The 21,495-nt window shown below is 52.5% G+C and overlaps 1 protein-coding gene and 1 pseudogene across 1 annotated transcript in view; one reads left to right on the forward strand and one right to left on the reverse strand.

Moving 5' to 3' along the window:
* The window catches only part of LOC128779165 (cadherin-23), a 327,551-nt gene that overhangs the window by 148,490 nt on the left and 157,566 nt on the right, over positions 1–21,495 (forward strand). The window contains exon 7 of the mRNA XM_053923246.1: positions 19,643–19,837. Within this exon, the coding sequence (XP_053779221.1) occupies positions 19,643–19,837 (195 nt within the window). The remainder of the gene's footprint in view (positions 1–19,642; positions 19,838–21,495) is intronic.
* Positions 17,575–17,691, reverse strand: LOC112305668 (U2 spliceosomal RNA; annotated as a pseudogene).

Genomic DNA, 21,495 nt, shown 5'->3' on the forward strand with positions numbered 1-21,495 from the left:
AGTTGGCTCTAAGTGCTTTTTGCCCTAACGTTTGGAAACGAGCGCTGTGGGCAGCGGGAGGGCTGGGATGCGGAGGGAGCCCAGGGGACAGGAGCCACAGCCTGCTGGGGTCTGCTGCTTGCCTGAATAAATACGTTTACCCGACAGCCACACGCGAGCCTCACGTTACACACTGTTACCCCGTGGGGTGGGGAGGGGACTGCTGCAGGACAGAGAGGGGAGAGTGTGTTGGGTGGGGGGAGGGATGGCCTGTGGGTTTGTGCTTCAAAGTCCAGTGTCCTCAGAAGACAGGAATATCTCAGGGTCCACATGGGATGGACAGAGCCTGACAGCTTCTTCCACCTGTCTTGTCTTCCTTCACTTAGCAAAGATCCTGGTCAGAGGCCAAGCGTCCTGCAGGTAGGGGCATTAGGTATTAGGAAACAGGGGAAGCAGAATCTGGGACAGGTATTGATGGGGCTGGGAAGAGGCAGTATAGAGCCCCTGACTTGGAAACCAGAGGAAAATGTTGTCCAGGGTGGACTTGCAGCCTCCTCGTAGATGTCTGGGGTGGGGGTTGGGGGCGTTGATGCCAAGCCTGGCCAAGGGAGACGCTGTGTACAAACTCAGAGACACAAAGAAGAAGGTAGTATAGCACCCAGGGAAGTACTTGGTGATTGTCATTTCATCTTTTAGAGGAACAAGGGAACAAGTTTTGTGTAAGGAAGTCTTTATTTAAGATCAGCATTGAGCTTCCCCTTATTAGGTTGCAAAGCCTGTCCCCTGGAAGAGGCCACTGCCTTTGCCACGCTGGTGGGTGCAGCCTCGGCTCAGTCAAGCACTTCGAGAGCTCTCCTCGGGAAACCAGCCCCGAGCTGGCAAGGCCTCCTCCGTCTTGGCTGGGTAGAAGTGACAGCCTGCCTGCAATCACCATAATTGATAGCTTGTGAGGCAGAGACAGTAAATAATTGTTCCACAAGTTCAAGAGCGAGCGTAATTAGTACAGTTAACAATCTTAGGTGATTAATTGGTTCATTCAGTACCAGGGTGAATGGGGGAGAATGAGCAGGAGAGGGGGCTGGAGCCCCCCACAAATACCACACTGAGGGCTACAGCCCACTGCTCGTCAGCCAGGGCCTGGCCTCGGAAACAGCACCTGATAGACCAGTGGCATTAACTGCTGAGAGCTAGGACTCCTGGGGGCCGGGGGAGGGCAGGTCGAAGGGCAGGGGCCAACAGAGTTTGGCCACATTAGCAAAGTCTCAAGGGTGGAAAGAACTGGATTTGGCTTTCAATATTTTACATGTTTGCCAAGGGTCAGAAAGATGGAGCTAAAACTGGCTGATTCAGGTAGGAGGGGAGGAAGCAAATGATTCATGAGGTCCCAGACTCCCCAGGTTGGAGGGAGGTCATTCAACCAATTCTCTGTCCTACTGAGCTGGACTGCTCTTGAGCATCCCCATCAGAGGAGACTGGATCCTATTTTAAAGTCCTTCAGGGAAAGATGCTCTAAAATAGGGATAGCAAAAATCCTGTGCCAACTTCAGTCCATTGATAGAAGCTGCTTAGAGCGCTGGGTTGGGAGTCCTGCGGCTGAGCCTGGGGAAGAGCTCTGTCGCTTAGCGCTCTTGGCTCTGAGTGCAGAAAGGCGGAGAGGCAGCCTGCGTGCCTAAAACCCACCTGAGTCGCCAGGCCAGTCTGACATTCTCTTCCGGTGTTGTTTCCTGGGCCTCGCTTATTGCTCTTTAGAAGCAAAACTGGTCCTGACCTCAACCTCTAAGAGGGTGTGAGAAACAGCCAGGGTGATAGCTGTAGAGCCATCTCGTTGGGGTCCCTCTCTTACCTTTGTGGGATCACGGCGTGAAGCTCTGAGGGTGGAGCATCCGGACAGACCGCCGATCTCGTCTCCACCGGGATACTCACTCATCCTGGGCAGGTGGTAGCTTCCCCCTGGGAAGAGCTGGTGTATTGGGAGCTTTGGAAGAAGGCCAAGCTGCGTCCCAAGCTTGGCCCATCCTCGCACAAGTTGAGGATAAATTCAAGCTCTCTAAACCCATTTCCTGCTCTTTGCAATGGGACAAGCCTACCAGACCATGGTGAGGACTGCAATGGAGAAAATGGAAAAACTTCCAGCACAGTGCCGGTCATTGGACTTCTGAATTCTGTGCCCCAGACCTTCTATGGCTTGGGGTGAAACATGAAGACCAACCTGATGTGGAAAACCTCTCAAGAAATGGCCAACCTCCACCCACAGCCCCTGCCCCCTTCATTCCTTCTCCCGCCACCCTGTCCGCAGGGACAGAGTGCACACTGGGGGTGCTGGGTTTGGGGGGCCAGTCACACTCCTGACATGGGTCCCTCAGCCTGGGGGAGGGCTCTGGGGAGATAAGCAGTTCTCTGGGGGCTGTGGTGGGAGGAAGAAAGGTCTAGAAGGGGCTTCTCCTTCCAATACCGCAGAGCCAGGCCCCGCCGGCTGCCCCCCGCCCCCCCACCAGCCAAAAGGCAAAGACACACTCACAGCAGAAAACATATACACATATTTGCAAGCTACAGTACAAACGAGCAACAAACCTAATGATTCGTGATTATTATTTGAAGGGTCCCACTGTTACAGATTTATTTGTCATTTCTTGTAATAACACCGACGGTAATGAATTCATTTGTATTAATGTGAGTGTCACGCGGACTTCCGTTGAAATTCTGCATTAATTAATGTACCATTAAAACAAAGTGTCGCCCAATTAATATCAAACAGAGGTAAGGCTGCCAGGGTCCTCTTCATCTGGGTTTCATTTGTAATTCATGGTATTAGCACCCTGCTTAATGAAAGTCATTTGCAATTTCTACCCATGGTCTCTCCTACCTCCTGGGGGAAGGCCAGTGTGCCCTAGGAGGCGCCGAGCCCTTCACTGGGCACCCAGGGCCCGGGAGGAGGAGGGGTGGGGAGGACTCTGTTTCTTGGTGGACACTGGTCTCCACATCCATAATTCCAAGAGGGGCTTAAGGAGACCCCCGGGATTTCCTGACTGGGTTGGGCATCGACGTAAACCACCCGGGAGGGGCACGGGGGCACTTTCTCTGGGCTCTGTTAGGGAAGGGAGGCTGGTTTGTTTCTTGGCCAAGGCTGGTCTCACCAGATGAGGCCATGGCTGCCCTAGGACAGCCTTCGAGCAGGGTGCCTCTGGGGTTCTGGGTCTCCAGCTTTCCTTGGGGTCAGTCTGGTGGTCTTCTCGTGGTCCTTGTGTGCCAGGACTTCTGGCTGTGTCCAAAGCCAGTAGTGGAGCCTGTGGGCCGTTGTTTACCAGACACAGCAGACCAAAGAATTGGACGTCCCTCCCTACCCTTCTCACAGCCCCTCGCTGGGCCCCCTCCCCAGGGCCTCGGGAATGATGCTGTATCTCACCACAGCCTCGAGACCCCTCATGTCCCCCATCAAGGGGCAGTTCTCAAGGACAACACAGCAGGCCACCTCCCTCCCCAGGTGTGTCCCTTGGGTGACCGGATCTCCCTGAGCCATCCCCACCCAAGCAGGATGTGAGGCGGCCATTACCTGGTAATAATGAAGTTTGTCACAGGGAGGGCCACTGCTGCCACCGTTACTGTGGATCAGACACCAGGCTTAGTGCTTCGTCATCACTACTTCACCCAGGGCCTACATATGCGGGAGGTTAGTGGGTTTATCCCCATTTTACAGATGAGAAAACCGAGGCTCAAAGAGCTTCCGTCCTTGCCCAAGGTCACACCGAAGTGGAAGGGGGGGCAGGGCAGGCACCTTGGACCATGGCACTGCTGTCCTTCCGTCCTTTCAAGACCATTTGAGAGCTGGTGAGTCAGAGCCACAGGGGGCAAGGCCTCTGGCTTCCTGGCGCAAGGGGCCCTCTGTGTCCCTCAGAATGTCCTTCCTCAGCTCTTGACCCCCACTCGGCCATACTCTGCAGAACCAGTTCAGGGCGAGCACCAGCATCCGGCAGTGGAGCGTTTCAGCCTGGGCTCTGTCCACACATGCATGTTACGTGCCTCAACAGAGAGCAAGACATTACAAAAGGGGAAAGGGAACGAGGCATGCCTTCGTCGATATTTGTTTCAGAACATGCTGCCTTTATATCTCCTGAAGACAGTCCCAAGCAAAGGGGCAGGCTTCATAGCAAGAGAGCCTTGGAGTAGATTTCAGGAAGAACTTACAGTCATACCCATTTAGAGCAGGAAGGGAATGTGGAGATAATGTCCTTCAGCTCCCTCATTTGATAGATGAAGACCTGAAGGCTGAAGAGGTTTGTAACTTGTCCAGGATCACACGGAGGTCACATGGATTCAGGTCTTCTGTCCCCAGCCCCATGCTCTTTGCAGCTCCCCACCATGCTGTGTGTTCAGGAGTCACCTTCCATCCTTGTTAGGACAAAGGAAGGGGCAGGTCAGTGAGTGAGACTGGAGGTGGGCATCTGCCACCACTGACCATCCGTGTGACCTCAGTCAAGCCCTCTCCACCACCAGGGTCTCAGCTCTGTCGCCTGTACGACAGGGTGACTGGGTGGGGCGTTGTTTCCCTACCCTGGCTGCACATGAGGATTCCTCTGGGAATTTCAAAACCACGGAGGCTTGGCGGCCCCAGGATTGCTATTGTTTCAAAGCTCCCCAGGTGTTCTTCTGTGCAGCCAGGGAAGGGAAGAAGCACCAGACTGGGTGACTCCTAAAGTCCTTTGTGGCCGTGACAATGCCAGTCTCTCCACTACTGATGCTAAAACCATTTCCCAAGCCTCGCCCCCACCGCTGCCCGGGGCCCAGTGAGTTCCTGCAGCTGTCTTCTCTCTGCCTGGGCCCTGGGCCCACCAGGCCCCCTCTTGCAGCCCTCGCCAGCCTTCAGCTTCGCGGCAGACAGGTGGACAGGCCATCAGCCCTTAAGCCTCCAGGCTCCAAGTGACAGGTTCCACTTACCACATCACAATGCCTGAAGGGCTGGCAGTAGTAGCCTTGGGGACTGGGCATCTAAGAGGAAAAACCTGCCCCAGGCCTAACCCACTACTCATGCCTGCCCAGGCCTCTGCTGCCTCCTCCATCCACGCCTTCCGAATGTACACCCTGGCTGGGGACAAAGGGGCACACCGGTGGATGGAGCCCAAGGGGCTGAGGAGGAGAGATGAGCAGAAGTTGCATTGCTTGAGCTGTCTTCTAACTCAGCATCCATTTATTAGTCTCAGCTCTCCATAGATGGAAGGCCTGCCCTAAGGAGATTTGCATATTCATTTTGTTTAGCATGATTCATCATTATGTGGGGGGATGAATTTGGGGGCTGGGGGAAGGAGCCCCACTCCTGAGCCATGGAGCTGTGCAGAGAGCTCAAGGCAGCTTTAGAGGTGCTGAACACCCAGAGTGGACTCCAGTGGGACAGGAGAGGGGGGCAGGGGTGCATGCCTCAGGGAGGGCTCCCCTGCCCAAACCGCCCTGGCCTCTGACCCTGCTGAGAGCAGAGCAAGGACTCAGCCTTCACAGGCGTCCCCTCCCCCTCCAGACCTCCCCACCAGAAGTGACATTTGCAAAGTACTTCACAGCGTACTGACCCTTACGCCCATTCCATGAGGTGATGCGGTATGATGGCCCCTAAGATTTCTCGAGCACGTGCTCTGCCCTAAGCACCAACCCCACGTTTTCTCCCGTAAGCCTCACAGTAGCCCCATGAGGCAGGTTTTCCTACCATGCCCATCTCACTGGAAGGGAACGCAGGCTGAGAGAGGCTGCCTAATTTCCCTAAAGTCACACAGCAAATAAAGGGTACAGCTGAGCCTCAGACTGCAAAGTCCCTCAGGCCTTTGCTCCCTCAAAGCCTCCCTACATGGTGTCTGTTTTCCTCCCCATAAGCCATCACTTGGAACCGCTCGTACCCATTTTTCTGTTGGAAAGACAAGAAGTGCGCACGCAGTCAGCTCGGCCGCGTACCGTGTCGCTCCCTAAACACGTTTGGGATGGACGCATGTGAGAACTCGACCTCTCCTCATAACTGACGCGTCCATTTCCAGCACCTTCCTGGTGTCACCTGGAACCTCTGGGTGGCCTATGTCATTCTGTGGCATTCCCCTTAAACGCCACTGGTAGGATCTGGTACTTAGCCAGAATGACAGGGTCCCGATTTCTTAAGGTCACTTTGGCCATCCCCCTACCCCCCGGACATGGTACGCTTTGCTCACTTACCACGGAGAATAGTATTGCATGGTGGGTAAGAGCTTGGGCCCTGGAACAGCGCACCTGGGGGTGGGGGTAGTAATAGCGTCTGTCTCACAGGCTGCGGCGAGGATTGTACGAGGTCTTGCGTGGAAAGTGCTCGAAGCAGGGCCCGACACACAGGAGGGGCCCGGTAGGTGGAAGTTACTACCCTAGAACTGAAAGTCTATTTCTTACTTGTAAAAACTTCCAGGAGACTCAGTGCGTGTACTGGGTGCCACTTGCCGTAATCTGTCAAGTCTCAAGACCACCTCGTGCGTCAGCTAAGCCCCGTTTCTGGCCTGGGCTCAGGGACAGTGTCCTGGAACCCAGATGACCGGATTCTGGACTCCAGGGTAGCTTTTTAGGGAGACCCTTCTATAGGTCATACCATACTTTTTCCTAGGTTTTTTTTTTTTTCTCTTTGAATATTCTGCCTCTACAGAAGGCGGTGATTTTTGTTTTGGCATTTGAGTTTTTAAAGTTCTTTTCCACCATCAACTCATTTTATCTCCCCTGTGGCTCTGTGTGGAAGGCAGTGCAGGGATTGCTGTACTCATTTCCTGGATGGGGAAACTGAGGCACCAGACATTTGCATTGATGCTTTGTAGCAACAGAGAAGGAAGTCAGGCAAATTAGTACTGAAGAGTCAGAATGTGACCCAGCATTTCAGGACAATTGTTCCTGGGTTTTTTCCTGTCGGGCCAACGTGCAAGGTGGATAATCGCCACTGAATGGATCTTTCGAGAAGCTGGTTTCCAAGTCCCTGCTTGGGGGAGGTAGGGGAAGGTTCCCAGGAGCCAATGAGATTAACCTCTGAGGTAGGGGAAGGGTGGGAGGGTAAAACGGAGCAGTTGAGGCCTGGATTAAGGACTCCACACTGGTTACTCCTCCCACACTGTACAGGGTGGGGGGAGTGGCCACCCAGCCCGGAGGGGGGGGTGGGACTGCCTGATGTTGAAAGCATCTTGTCCTGGGGACTGGGACCAGCGTGGTCACCAGGGCTACTCCACCATCACTGGCCCTGCTGTCCCCTTCTCTCTGCACGTGGCCGCCAGCCAGCTGCTGGACTGGCCTGCCAGCGGTGCACTCGCCACGATGCGTACTGCCCCGTGCCTCCCACGTTCCCTCCGTCAGCTCCTGCAAGTCAGCAAGTGAGTGGGCGGAGAGGGTGCCTGGAGGAGAGCAGGTGCTGCACAGCCCTGGAATGTGGGTGCTAATGGGAAGTGGCACGGCACGGGGGGACCTTGGAACTCTACTGTCACTCATTGTGCAGGAAGGTCACTGAGCTGCGGTGGGGGTGCTGCAGTGGGGAGGGGGTGAGAAAAATTGCCTGAGATCTCCTTAATCCCAGGTATCACACCTGGCTCTGAAAGTCAATCTTCTGAGAAGATGGGACGGAGTCCCCCCATGTAACTTCAGTGAGGCTCCTCCCAGCCCTGCATGCCTAGCAGCACCTGTATAAAGGCCGGAGCCTGTGGGCGGGGGGCAGGGAGAGAGCCTGGACATGTGTGCCTAGAAAGCTTGGGAGCCAACAGGCTCTTCCGGGGAGGGAGGGAGTGTCAGTCCCTTATGCTAGGTGATGACACCTGCTCTCAGTGTCGTCACTTGGTGGAGAAGCCAGAAGCACCACCAGCAAGAGCCTAGAGGTGGCCCCACTCTGGGGCGGCCGTGTAGAGGGGTCCAACAGAAGCAGGGGTCTCAGTGGGTCAAAAAGGGGAGGTGAGTTTGGAGTGGAAAGCTTTGACCAGACTGTGGTGATGTTCGAGGTCCAGGAGACTTGGCCTTGGAGGTAAAACAGAAAATGGTGACAGTGTTTGAGGAGAAAAATAAGATGGGACATGAGTGCTTTAGGGGAGGGACTTTTCAGGTTCAATGACAGGGTCAGGGCTAAAAGAGGGAGGCCACTTCAGTGGTCCAGCTCTGGAGATGCATTTTTCAATTTTTGTGTTAATTTTTTCAAAATCATATATGCATGAGCTTAAAAGTCAAACAGTAAAGTAAGGCTTATAATAAAAACAGTAGCGTTCTGCTTCATCCGTCCCCACTCCTGGTTCCCAACCTTGTTCAAGTTCTGATAGTTACCTTCTTATTTCCGAATCACACCCTTATAAACCTTTCAGTTTGGGGCATAACCTGTTGACTGGCAGCTCCTAGTGCACTTTCACACCACTCTCTACCTCATCTTCGCTGCACACACCTGCACGTATACAACCCCACACACGCACATGCACATACACATATGTGTGCACGCACACACATGTATGTGCACACACACAAATCATTCTTAATGTGCTCCGCCCATCCTCCCAACATAATTACATCCTTCCTTTTAGCTCAAAAGGCATTTCATGTATATATCCTTATGATTATGTAAATATTCACAGATTTTTATTTCCTTTTTTTGTTTTCTGTAGAATTAATCATTCTTTTGTTTTTTGCTTAGTGTTCTGTGAACCTATCACTTATTCATCCCCAGATATCCCTCACATAATTAAATACCTCCTGTCAGTATATTAAAAGTATACTGATTTTTAAATTTGGCTTGCGTGTTTCTTCGCAACGTTCTTCTTCCCCTGCCCCAACGCGCTGCGCTCTGGCTTGCCTGCTGGTCTGGAGGCTGAATGGCTACAGAGGCCTGACGTAGGAGGGCGTGGGGCCCAAGAGGGGAATCACCTCGACAGTTTCTTTGTCGCCTGTATTAGGTCCCCTGTTACGGGGACCCGTATTTTCCTCTTTCTTAGCTTGTACCCTCATTTTGGTGGAATACACCCTTCAGTAATTTCCTGAAAAAGGATTAGTTGAATGATTTAACTTTGTTTTTTAAAATGTGTTCATTCTACATTTGTATCTGTTGATAGTTTGGCTGGGCATAGAAATCTAAAGTGAAAATAGTTTCCCTTGTAATGTGAAGTAATTTCTCTATTGTGTTCTAACCTGTAGTGTAACCGCTAAGAACTTTGATGCCATTTTGATTCCTGATCCTTCGAATGTAGTCTTTTGTTTTCTCTCCGAGAGTCTCTAGAATTTAAAAAAAATAGGACTTAGTGTTTTGAAACTTCATAGTTTCATTCTGTGGGTCTCTCTTCTGAACAAATAGTGATCTCTTTTGACCTGGAAACATGTCCTTCAGATCTGGAAGATTTTTTCACCCGCTTCTTGGCGAATTTCCTCCCCTTATTTGCTGTTTCCTCTCTCTGGAACTGCTATTAGTCGGGTGTTGGATTTTCTGAACTGCTTCTCTAATTTTCTTACTCCCCCGCCATCAACCCCCCCACCCCCACCCCACATTTTCCATCTCTTTGAGTTTGTCCTACTTTTGGAGAAATGTATTTAACTTTATCTTCCAACACTTCCGTTGAGTACTACATTTCCAATAGCTCTTTTTTTTTTCTCTTGGAGTGTTCTTATGTCAAAGGTGCTGTCTTATCTCTCTAAGGATGTTTGAGATACTTACTGTTATATCTTTACTATCTGCCCCCACCCCACCCTGCTGCTGTCTTTTACATTAGAGGCTCTTCTTAAATGTTTCATAACCCATAGTTGTCCTCTCACATTTAAGAATGAGCCCACATTTGGCTGCCTAGAAGCTTGCTGTGTGTGTTTGGTCAGGGGTGGGGGCTGCTTGCTAACCAGTGGGCTTCACTGTGAGATAATTAGGTAAGGAAGTAGCTGTTTCTTTGTGGGAATTCCAACATGTTTTTTTTTTAATTTTTATTGTTATTCAATTACAGTTGTATGCCTTTTCTCCCCATCCCTCCACCCCACCCCAGCTGAACCCCCCTCCTTCCCCCACCTCCACCCTCCCCTTTGATTTTGTCCATGTGTCCTTTATAGTAGTTCCTGTAATCCCCTCTCCTCACTGTCCCCTCCCCACTCCCCACTGCCCATTGTTAGATTGTTGTTAACTTCAATGTCTCTGGTTATATTTTGTTTGCTTTTTTCTTCTGTTGATTATGTTCCAGTTAAAGGTGAGATCATATGGTATTTGTCCCTCACCGCCTGGCTTATTTCACTTAGCATTATGCTCTCCAGTTCCATCCATGCTGTTGCAAAGGGTAGAAGCTTCTTCTTTCTCTCTGCTGCGTAGAATTCCATTGTGTAAATGTACCATAGTTTTTGGATCTACTCATTTGCTGATGGGCACTTAGGTTGCTTCCAGTACTTGGCTATTGTAAATTGTGCTGCTATGAACATTGGGGTGCATAGGTTCTTTTGGATTGGTGTTTCAGGGTTCTTAGGGTATAATCCCAGCAGCGGAATTGCTGGGTCAAAGGGCAGTTCCATTTTTAGTTTTCTGAGGAAATTCCATACTGTTTTCCACAGTGGCCGCACTGTCTGCATTCCCACCAACAATGCACTAGGGTTCCCTTTTCTCCGCATCCTCTCCAACATTTGTTTGTTGATTGGGAATTCCAACATGTTAACATTTGTGTTTTCTCTTGGGCTAGTTTTCCTGTCCTCTGCCTGGCTAAAGAGAACTGCTCAGGGGCAGGAGTGAAAGAGAGATGCAGATTTTCACTTAGCCTCCCCATTTTCTGTGCCTTGTCCAGCTTCCTGTCTGAGTCCAGAGTCTGCTTAATTCATCCCCTCCAGAAAGTAAACATCCTGTCTCCTGCAAGAGTTGGGGAAGGCACCTGGGAGTCCAACCACTCTTCTTAGCCATTTGCAGCCAGTTTTCAGTTTCCAGTGTCACCGGTTCCCAAGCTTTTCTGGGGTTTTGAGACACCAGCCTGCTGGCCTTCCTCTCTCTGCTAAGGCAGTTTTCAGTTACATCGGTTGTTTCCAGGATTTCATTGGCATTTCTCATCTGTTGTTATCTTTTCTCCTTCTTTTTTCCCTTGTAGATTTATGCATTTTTAATTCCCATATCATCATTAGGTGTCATTTGGTGAAGGGTTTGGACAAAAAACAGAAATAAATGGATGTATTCAGCCTGCCATATTTAACAGGAAGTCCTGATTGTGTTAATACATTTGTTGAACGCCTTCTGTGTGCAAATGACCATTCTAGGACCATAAAGGTGGCCAAGGTAAATAGCAAGAGAAAGGAATGACTTAGGGAATGTTGAAGGGAGAATTGACAGGTCCTAGTAACTGAAGAGTGGGAAGCCAGAGAGAGAGAGAAAGTCCAAGATCACCGCAGCAGGTGAGGACGTCGGGAAGTCACAAGGGGCATTAGGTAAGCACTTTGCCTTCCTGGGATTCAGAATGGGCAGAACACAGCTAGAGGCTACAAATGAGGAGGGGCTCAGGATTAGGAGAGTGCTGAGCTGGCTATATGGAACAGCTGGGGAGGCCAGCCCAACTCACAGGTGTTCAAGCCACATCCAGGTGCATGAGTCTCTGAACCCAGCCCTTGGGGCTTCTTCTGCCCACAGAGCTGACACCTCCACCTAGCAGCCTGCCTGGGCTCTCAGAGCAGATCCAGCACCATTTATAGAAGCAGCACACATCATCCAAGAGAGAGCAGATTCTGGTCAAAAGAAGGGGTGTTATAATATGAATGATCTCTTCCTGACTCTTCCACAGAGAGGCTCTGGGCAACGAATGTATAGGTGTGGGTTTGTGCACACACATCTGTACCCTCTCCTCAACCGAAACAGGGCCACCTGAGACATTCAGCAAGGCCCCATGACCGCCTGCCTCTCCTGGTTCTTCTGCCTGCACTACTTCTCTCTTTGGCCCCTGCTCTCAGCTGCTGCCCACATACCTGCTATTGCCTAGTTAGGAAAGAAATACAGCCCTCATGTCCACAGACTGCATTCCCCACCCTCCCACCCCCGGGGGTTAGAATCCCACACACCTTCCCGTGTGGAGGTGACACTCTCCCCAGGCACCCCAGTAGGCCCCCGCCTCCAGAGCCACCAGTGAAGAGGTGCCAGCTTTGGCACGCTGCGGAAACCGAAGGCCTCTCATTTGCCCCAAGCTCCCCCTTGTCAGAAAGACCTTAACCTCTGACTTTTTTAACTGTTCCTGTCACAGTGGGAGCATACTTCCCAATTCCCCGTGAAAGTGTGCACATTTTGAGATACCCTCTTCCTGTTGAAATTTTGGGGGCGGGGGAGTAAAGCTCTCCATTCACCCTTGCTTCTCTGATCCAGGCAACCGTACAGCCCTAGCCCTTCCGTACAGGGAAGTGAATGAATCAGCCCCTCTTGAGAGGGACCCTGAGCCCGCTCTCCACCCTCATCTCTGGGGTCCCTGAGGTCTGGGGACACAGAGATAAGCTGAATTTGAATCCTGAAATTCTACCACTTATAAACTGTGTGACTTTGGACAAGATACTCAATTTCTCCCCTCCCCAGCATACCTCAGAGACCAGAAGCCCAGCCTCTGTGAGGCGTTCCAGAAGGGTCCGTTCCTGCCTCGGGTCCATGGAGGCACCCACACCCTGTCAGAACTCTGTCTGTCAGGAATTTATTACTAATGCATTTTATAACAGGCTTTATAATAAGATATTAAAGACTGTGGCAGCATCCAGCAAGCATTCCATAAATATTAATAATGCCTTCAGAGATGGCACCTACGGTAGAAATGGTGGGGCTGGTGGCTGAGGTTTGGTTGAGAGAACAGAACACATCTAATGGGGGGTACGCCTTGAAAAGGGTATGGCTGCATTTTCCCTTCTCCTGTCTCTCCTTTCTCTTTCCTTCTCCTTTCTCTTGCCACATCTTTACCCCTGTAATATCTTTTCCCCCTTTAACTTAGTCACTTTCTCCTCAACTTTCCTTCCTTCTCTTTTTTCTCACACACTCTCCCCCTCCTTCCCATTCCCCCTTTGGCCCCCATTTCTGCCCCCCTCACCACCCCATCCTGGGTTTTTTTGTCTTCTCCCTCACCCTGCTCTCCCCTTCCCCTTTCTTCACGCTCCCTCCATTTCCGTTTTCTCTACCCTCCCTCTTTGCCTCTCTGTCTGGCTCACTGTCTTCCTCGGTGCATGACGCACACCCCCACATGTTCCAGTCAGCGCCCCGAGCCACCTCTGTAGAAGCCTAGAGTGTAATGTAACTTACACTGCATGTGAGAAGTGAGCTATTCATCATTATTATTAACGAACAAGATCCCTTGCACGGCCGAACTTTCCCAGAGTCTATTCCCTTGTCACCCCAGGAGTAGCAAAAAGATTTATTTGTCTGTGAATTGCACAGGGTGGCCCATTTACAGCAGGTCCATCAGAAATGACATGGAGCTTAAATGGGAACTGGAAGAGGCAGGGGTCTGCCCTTTCTGCCGCCTGCCTGCAGTGGGACCCTGGCTGAGGGGCACGAGTGGGAAGGTGTAAGGGGATCATGCCTATACACACTCCCTGGCTCCCAGGAGGCATGAGCAGTGCATTTTGGGAGATTTCCATCGAAGTGACCCAGAAGCCATGAGGGAGTGGGTGGGTCTGGGCAGCGGGTGCTGTGGGGAAGGAGCGCAGGAAGCAGAGCTGTGGCAGACCAGTGGGCCTCAGAAGCAGGAGTGATCGCATTCCATGGGCCCTTTCTTCTGGAGACCAGCTGCTCCTTTCCAACAAGAAGGTGGACCCAGAGCCAGTTTCCACAATGAATATTCAGAAGGAAGTTGCCCTGGAGTGGGGGAACCCTCCCCACAGCTGAAATGTGCCTTTAGCCCTGCCTGCATGGCCCAGGCCCACTCTGGTCATGGTTCTGTAGACCCCAAGCCCCAAGCCCAGACACCATAAGGGTAGGCACCTTCTCCCTGGTCTCATTGTCTCCAGGTGGGCGGAGACTGGCTCTGAGGAGCTTCTCTCTTCCAGGCCTGTTGTGGCTGATTGCATCATGCCCCTAATCAAGCTGTCCCCTGCCCACCTCTGCCACCCCCACGTGCAAATGCTGATCATTTTTTTAAAGATTTTGTTTATTTATTTTTAGAGAGAGGGGAAGGGAGGGAGAAAGAAAGGGAGAGAAACATCAAATGCCAGAGAAACATCGATCAGTTGCCTCTCACATGCCCCAATCCAGGACCTGGCCTGCAACCCAGGCATGTGCCCTGACCAGGAACTGAACCGGCAAGCCTTTGGTTTACTGGACAACACCCAACCCACTGAGCCACACCAGTCAGGGTTTCATGCTGATCGTTGCAATGACCTGAGTGGTCTGCGTGTTTAAAAGAGACACTGAAAAAGAAGAAGGAGCCAGCATTCGTTCATCCAGGTGGTTTTATTCTTCTCCCCATTATTGCCTCCTGTGCCCTCAACAGTCTGGGGTCAGTGGCCAGGAGCTTTGCTTTTTGTGGTCCAGCTGCAGACAGTAAAGGGGTGGAATCCCAGCAGGAGAGGATAAGGGAGAGCCTGGGTCAAGGCTGCAGGAATGAGGAGGCTTTGCCTGGGGCCGAATGCATTCTGGGGGTCCAGGGGAGAGTAAGGAGCTGAGACCCACAGAAGCCAGTGTGAGCAAAGGGGGCACCCACACAGGAAGGACAGAATAGTTCAGGAAATAGGACAGGGAATGAAGTCCAGGCAGGGCCTATGGAGACCAGAGCAGGGGGACTCCCAGAGCCCATTGTCTCTGTCTTTCTCCCTCACTATGCTTCATCCATCTCAAGTTGGGTCCCTCCGCCTGCCATGGCTCCTCCGCCATCCTGCAACCTGTGGCTTCTGTGTGGCGCCAACTGTCGTGGCGCCCGCACCAGCCCTAACTAGATAACAAGAATCTTCTTCTCCAGGTTCCCACAGAAAATTGATTTAACTTCCAATGCCCCATCTAATTGGACTATTAGAGTCAGGTGGTCACACCTGGACCAATCAGATGTGGCCTGGGTCTGAAGTCACTTGGTACAAACATAGCCACCTAGATCCATCCCTTTGAGCAGAGAGAGCTATGGGTATGAAGAGCATCTTTACTTGGAAGGAGGGTGAATGGGGAGGCCGTGGTTGGCATCTCTGGGTCAGGTGACAAAAACATTACACGTGAGTCAACGCACCTGATCTCCAGTCACACTCTGCTCTTAGCCACCTCCGAGACCTAGAGAAAGGCACAAACCCTCACTTTTCCCATCTGTAAAATGGGGCGGCTAGATGGATAATCTTTCCTGCTCCTGCCTTTAGGCCTTTCCTGAGTGGTGCGTGGGCAGGCCTGGCCGTGAGTTCAGGAGCTTTCTTGCCCTCCAGCCCCTACCCACCGACTCCTGTGTCAGACCCCACCCCTCCTCTTACAGGCTCTCCAAACCCACACTGGAGGGTCTCCATAGGTTCTCCCACCTTGACCCTGCTGGCATCAACCATGAACCAATCAACCGAGATGTTCTCCTTCTGAATTTTAAAATGCCCATTTGTGTAAGTTCATGGTGAAGAGATTGGCTGTTTACACCGGTTCTGATAGCCACCCCCCCGCCTTAAATAGGGCTCATCTCAGGCTGCCTGTGATGGTATTTTATTACCATAATAATAATTGCAACGACCATTTATTGAGTCTTGCTCAATATTGCTGTGTGCCTGGCTCAGCAAGAAGCTTTTATTTTTTCCCACACCTTATCTTATGTGATCTTTCTCACAACCCTAGGAGGTAAGCACTGTGATTAGCTGCAATTTTACATTTTCCTTTGTGTGAGGAAACTGAGGCCAAAAGAGTAAGTTGAACAACATATGTCTGGGCTCTCCAGCCAATGAGTGGAAAGATGGGGGCTCAGCTTGGAGTCCACGCTCTGAGCCACCAAGTTTTACTGCCCGTGGCATACTTGCCACGCCAGATGCACCTGGTTCCACAGAGGAAATCTGCTTGCGTAGACCCGTGAGCACATCTGCACATTTCCATGGAACAGCAGCTGGGTGCTCGGAGGAGCCCCCGGTGTACGCGGTGATTGATGACTGTCCCCTCACACCTCATTTCCCTGACAGAGCATGGCGCCCAGGACCTGAAATGCAGGAAGTCAGCATTCTCTTCTCTCCAATGGCTTGTCCCTTCTAAGAATATGAATGGCTCTTTGCCAGGCCTATTTAAAACATTTTCTAAGTTATGCAGAAATTAAATGGGTTTGCACTGCAGGGCATGGAACATAAAAGCCAAGAAGGTCAGACACAGGACCATGCCTTCCTTCTTTTTTTCCTTTTCCTCTGTCTTCTTGGATCTTGCTCTTGAATCTGATCAGGGGCTCAGAGGCCCTTCGCAGCGACTATGCAGTGTGGACGGCCGAAACGTCCTCTCCTCCCCGAGGCGGGGGGCTGGAGCACTGGGCACTGCTCCGTGTGGGGTGTGTCAGAAGCGCTGTGAAATCAGAGCATGTCTCTCCCTCTCATGACAGGAACCACAGGTCCCAATGGAGTGTTTTGTTCCGGAGCGAGGGGCTGACACTGGCACTCACATGACAGGTGCATGGGGGGGGGGCAGGGGGGCAGAGAGAGAGAACTGTAGGCTAGCTGAGAACATCATAAATGTCTCCTAAGGCCAGGGCCACCGCTGTGGCGTGGCAGGATGGGGGCTAGCTTCACTGAGCCCAGCACTAGGGGAGCTCAGTCCTGGGCTTTGCACGTGATGGCTCTGTGGAAGTATTTGCAGAGTCCCTGTATCCATGAGGGTCCCCCAGGAACTAATTCATCTCAATAGTTCCAATAAAGGCATTTCAGGGAAGAGACAGCAGCTGGGAGCTCAGAGGAGGGGTAGGCGTGGCTAAGGAGCATTAAGAGATGCTAAGGTATCAGAGACTAGCAGCACTGGGAAGCTCTTACTACCCCTGGGGCTGATGGGGGAAGGGAAGGGGGAAGGTGGGCTGCCAGAGGCCACCGAAAGCTGAGGCTAGGGAGGAGGGGCTGGAGCTGGGCTGGAACTGGGAGGAGTGGGGAAGTAACACCCCAAACTGTTTTTCTTACTGACACCTCCCCAAACCCTGAGCTCTTACCATCACCTCCATTGTCAGAAGCCAGCCAGCAAGGGAGCCTGGGAATGCAATGAGGTCACCTTAGGATGGACAAATGGATGGGGAGGTGGAGGCAGAACAGGGTACTCAGTGGATCTAGGGGTCGGTGCAGACAAGGAATTCCCAGCACAGTATCATTAAAATTCACAGTGCTTCTTGACACCACCCTGCCCTAGCCTTGAAGGTGTTCTTGTCTGCAGTCCTCTAGAAGGATTTCAGAAAATAAAATCACAACTGCCGTCTTTGAAGCACTTGTTACATATTGGGAAGTTTGCAGTTATGAGTTCCTGTACTCTTCATATGCGATATTATTAACTTTAGTGTGCAGAGAGAGGATTGAGGTCAGTGAGATTAAGTAACTAGCCCAAAGACCCACAGCAAGGCTGGGGTTCCAGCCAAGATCTGTCCATCCCGGGAATCTGGGCACTGGCCCGCTCTGCCTCCTGGCACACTTGATTCTCTGTCGGAGGGAAAAGAGAGTGTCTGTTTTCCAAGCCACGGCACTGAGTAGGCAGACCTAGCGAAGGAAGGCAGTTTCAGAAGCCCAGAGGTGTGAGGGAGCCTGCTGGATTTGAGAAGTACAAATAGCTGTACCTGCCAGGAAATACTGAAGTGATAAGAACAGACACTAGACATGATCTTAGCTAAAAAGCCAAGAAGCCATACCTGCCAGGAAATAAAGTGTGAGGGTAGGAGACAGGGCCAGGCCGTGAGGGCCTGCATTCGATTCAAAGGGGCACTGAGGGGTCGTGCATGTTGCGGGGAGAGGGGCCTCCCCTGCCTGCCTCCGGTCCGCAGTGCTGGGTAGAGAACGACCGCTCCTACAATGAGCCTGGTACTTGCCTGGTGACCGAGAGACCCGCACACTCAGTCAGAAGCCGTGGCAACTCCGTGGCTTTTTCCCTGGGGCCCCTCTCCAGCCTGACCAGGGACCTGACTAAGGACACCCTTGCCTCAAGCAGACAGTCCTGGAGTGGGGCTGTTTGCATGCCCCATCCTGGTCCGCAAGGGGAAGCTGCCCAAGGCGGTGAGGCAGGGCCTTGGTCGTGGCCCGCAGCACGGAGAGGGGGCAGCAATGCAGGTGCCCTTCTTGAAAAGAGCCCTGCAGGTGTCAGAAGGGACCCAGTCACTGTCCCACTGTAAAAAGAGCACAGAGGACCAGAAATATTGTGTCTCTGCCCTCAGGGAGCGTACAGCCGGTCCCACACTCCTGGCTAGCAGGTACCTCCCATGCTGGCAGTTGACCTTGGCGTTGTACGGAAGAGTTAGGGGAAGAACAGCCATCGGTATTTTAGAGAAGTGTTTAGTGTAGAGCTTGAGGTCAGGGGCTAGGCCTGAATCAAGGCCTTCCGTCACTGCCTAGCTCTTGTGATTTGGACAAGTTCCGTAACCTCTCTGAACCTCAGCTTCCTTTACAAAAACACGACAATAGCTGCCACCTAGAAAGCTGCTTGTCACAGATACAGCCCCCGGCAGAGGACCTGGCACCTAACAATCAGTCAGTGAGAACAGAGATTTTTACCTTTTGTCTCTGCGAAGGGCCTCATTAGATTGCCTGTCCTCAGATGTGTCCGGAGTTCACTAAATTATGAATAAATTAACCCATCCAACAGTTAGCAGGCACAGCTTACCAGCCAGGCACTGCGGCGGGCGCCTCAGTGATGAAAGCTGACAGCTGGGCAGGGGATGCAAACAGATACGCAAAATATAACGCGCTGCGTGCTCGCAGAGACTCCTTCACGTCCTCGTGACAGGTGTTTATTGACTGTCTGACATGCGCCCGGCGCTGTGCCGGGCAAGGTAGACACAGCCCCCTGGCTTCCGTGGAGCACATGGCGACGAAGGAAAACAGGCACTGACCGTGGAATTATGGAAATGTGGGGACCCTGAGTATAAACTTGATGTGGGTGGGGGTCAGGGGCACTGCCCTGCACAGGGATCTGGAAGGCATCCATGAGGAAGTTGCATTTAACCAGAGACCCCAAGTCAGAAGGCGGCAGGGGTCTGTACATGTTGTATGGCAGAGGGAATCACAGAAGGCTCCCAGGATGTGGTGACATTTGAGCAGGCCTTGTGGGGCCCTCTGACAGCAAGCTGCCATGGTCCAGGGATGGTGTGTGTGCCCCACCCCAGGGAACATGAAAGGCCAGGTAACCTCTGTGGTACCAGGCCAAGCCCCAGGGCCCCCTGCCACATGCCCATAGCGCACACCTCCCAGCTCCCTGCCCTTGAAACCTCCCGACATGCAGACTGGTGGGTGTCCTCCAGAGCAGCCAGGGCCTGAGGCTCGGGCAGGCGGGGAGCACTCAACGGAGGAAACGCAACTGCCAAGAAGCAGGGGTTTGGGGACCGAAAGGCTCTCATCCAGAACTCCAGGATGAGCGGATCATCTTTGGAACTGGCGCTGTTATAGCCACCAGGAGGCCATCAAAAAAAGGAAAAAAAAATAGATACTGCATTTTAAATTCCTCTGAACCCTCTTAGAATAAAAATGACAAGGCTGCGGGTCTGGTTGGCTGGACGGACGTGGCTAATGGGCTTTGGGGGAATAGTCGCTGATGAAGGCAGCTGCTCTGAGCTCCACTCACCCTTTTATTTGCTTTGCTTCATCCCAGAACACACCGGTGGGGACACCCATCTTCATCGTGAACGCCACAGACCCCGACCTGGGTGCAGGAGGCAGCGTCCTCTACTCCTTCCAGCCCCCCTCCCCGTTCTTCGCCATCGACAGCGCCCGCGGCATTGTCACCGTGATCCAGGAGCTGGACTACGAGACCACGCAGGCCTACCAGCTCACCGTGAACGCCACGGTGAGTTGCCACGCTGGGGCCCCGGCAACCAGATGTGGCCTCCTCCTGCCCTTCAAGAGAGCGACAGAGCATCAGCCTCGTGCCCTGTAGGCTCTGTAGTAATCACGTTGGCCACAGTGGTAATGATAACGATGAGAGCTGACGTTGCTGAGGGCTCGTGCTGTGTCCCCGGTGCTATGCTGAGGACTGTCTTCATTAAGCCTCACAAGAGCCCTGTGTCATAAGTATTATAAAGATACCTGGAGTACAGATGAGGAAACTGAGGTATAGAGCCATTCAGGAACTGGCCCACAGTCACCCAGCAGGTGGGCTCCAGCACCTGCCCTGGTAGCCCCACAGGACATTTATAGTGTAGGGCAACCTCTCTGCTGTTGGGGACACAGGACAGAGGTATGACCCCCACTGTGCGCGGATACCACCCGACATACTGGAGGCAGAGGGGCCTGGCCACCACTCTAGAATGCGACACACAGTAGGGAGCTCCCATCTGTGCCAAGCACCGTGCTGGGCCCTGGGAAGTCCAGGACGAGTTAGTCGGAAGAGGCCGATACAATGGGAATATTTATCCCATTTTATGTCTCACGCTGTTGAGACTTGAAGCCGATGAATAGTGGGGGAGCAAGAACCCAAAACCAGGTTGTCTGGCATCCAGTCCGGTGCCCATGACCTGAGTCGCTGAGTCTCCAATGCATCACAGCCATTTTCATTTGTCCCCAGCTGTTTGCTAGGGCCTTGGGGACAGACAAACCGTACCCTAAATCCGATCCTACCCCTTCATTCCCCTCTTTCTTGCCCCTGGCCACTGCCTCTGGGCACAGCTGGAGCCTTCAGCTGGTAGCAGGGAGAGTAGATTTGTTTACAAACTCAGGTCAAGGGTGAAACAAATTACCAGTGTCCCTCTTGACCAGGGGGGTCAAACTCGTTTCCCCGGGGGGCCACATCAGCCTTGTGGTTGCCTTCAAAGGGCCAAATGTAACTTTAGGACTGTATAAATGTAACTACTGCTTAACTAGGGGCAAGGAGCTTGGCACTGCCGCCAGGTAGAAACAAGGTGCCGGGCGGATAAAACAAGGTGGAGGGCCGGATTCACCAGCGGGCCCTGTGTTTGCTGCCTGTGCCCTTGACTCTCCGGGACCCATTTGCCTGACACACAGCCTCTATGCCCTGGCTCCATGTCACTGCAGGGGGTTTGTCAGTAGTACTGGGGGCTCCACTTGGCAGGTCACAGAGCCCAGATCTCTGGGAAAGACACACTGCATGAGTTGAGGGCCCGTTTTGAAATATGAGGTCCCCCAGGCTTGTTCAAGGTGCACTGGCCCCTGGAGAGCCACCTGACAACACCCCGCTTCTCCCTGGTTAAGAGCTAGTTGTCTGGAGAAGGCGTGTGCTGGTATTTGCAAAGCTGACTTCTGGGATCAGGGCACGCCCGAGGCCAGAAGCTGCATTTTGCTCATACCTGTACCCTTCCGCTGTCCCTGGCACCCACGTGTGGGTGGTGCCCTCCTACCACACCTGGGCCCAGAAACACGATGAACCTATCCTTATGGAATAATTTTCACACCCCATAAAAATGGCTTGGGGTGGGTGGGCAAGAGACCAGAGCAGTCACAGGCATGGACCTGGGTGGAGGGGCCAGTCAGAGGCCTGGGCTCAAGCTG

Source organism: Desmodus rotundus, chromosome 4 (assembly GCF_022682495.2).
Source record: "Desmodus rotundus isolate HL8 chromosome 4, HLdesRot8A.1, whole genome shotgun sequence".
Classification (NCBI taxonomy): Eukaryota; Metazoa; Chordata; class Mammalia; order Chiroptera; family Phyllostomidae; genus Desmodus; species Desmodus rotundus.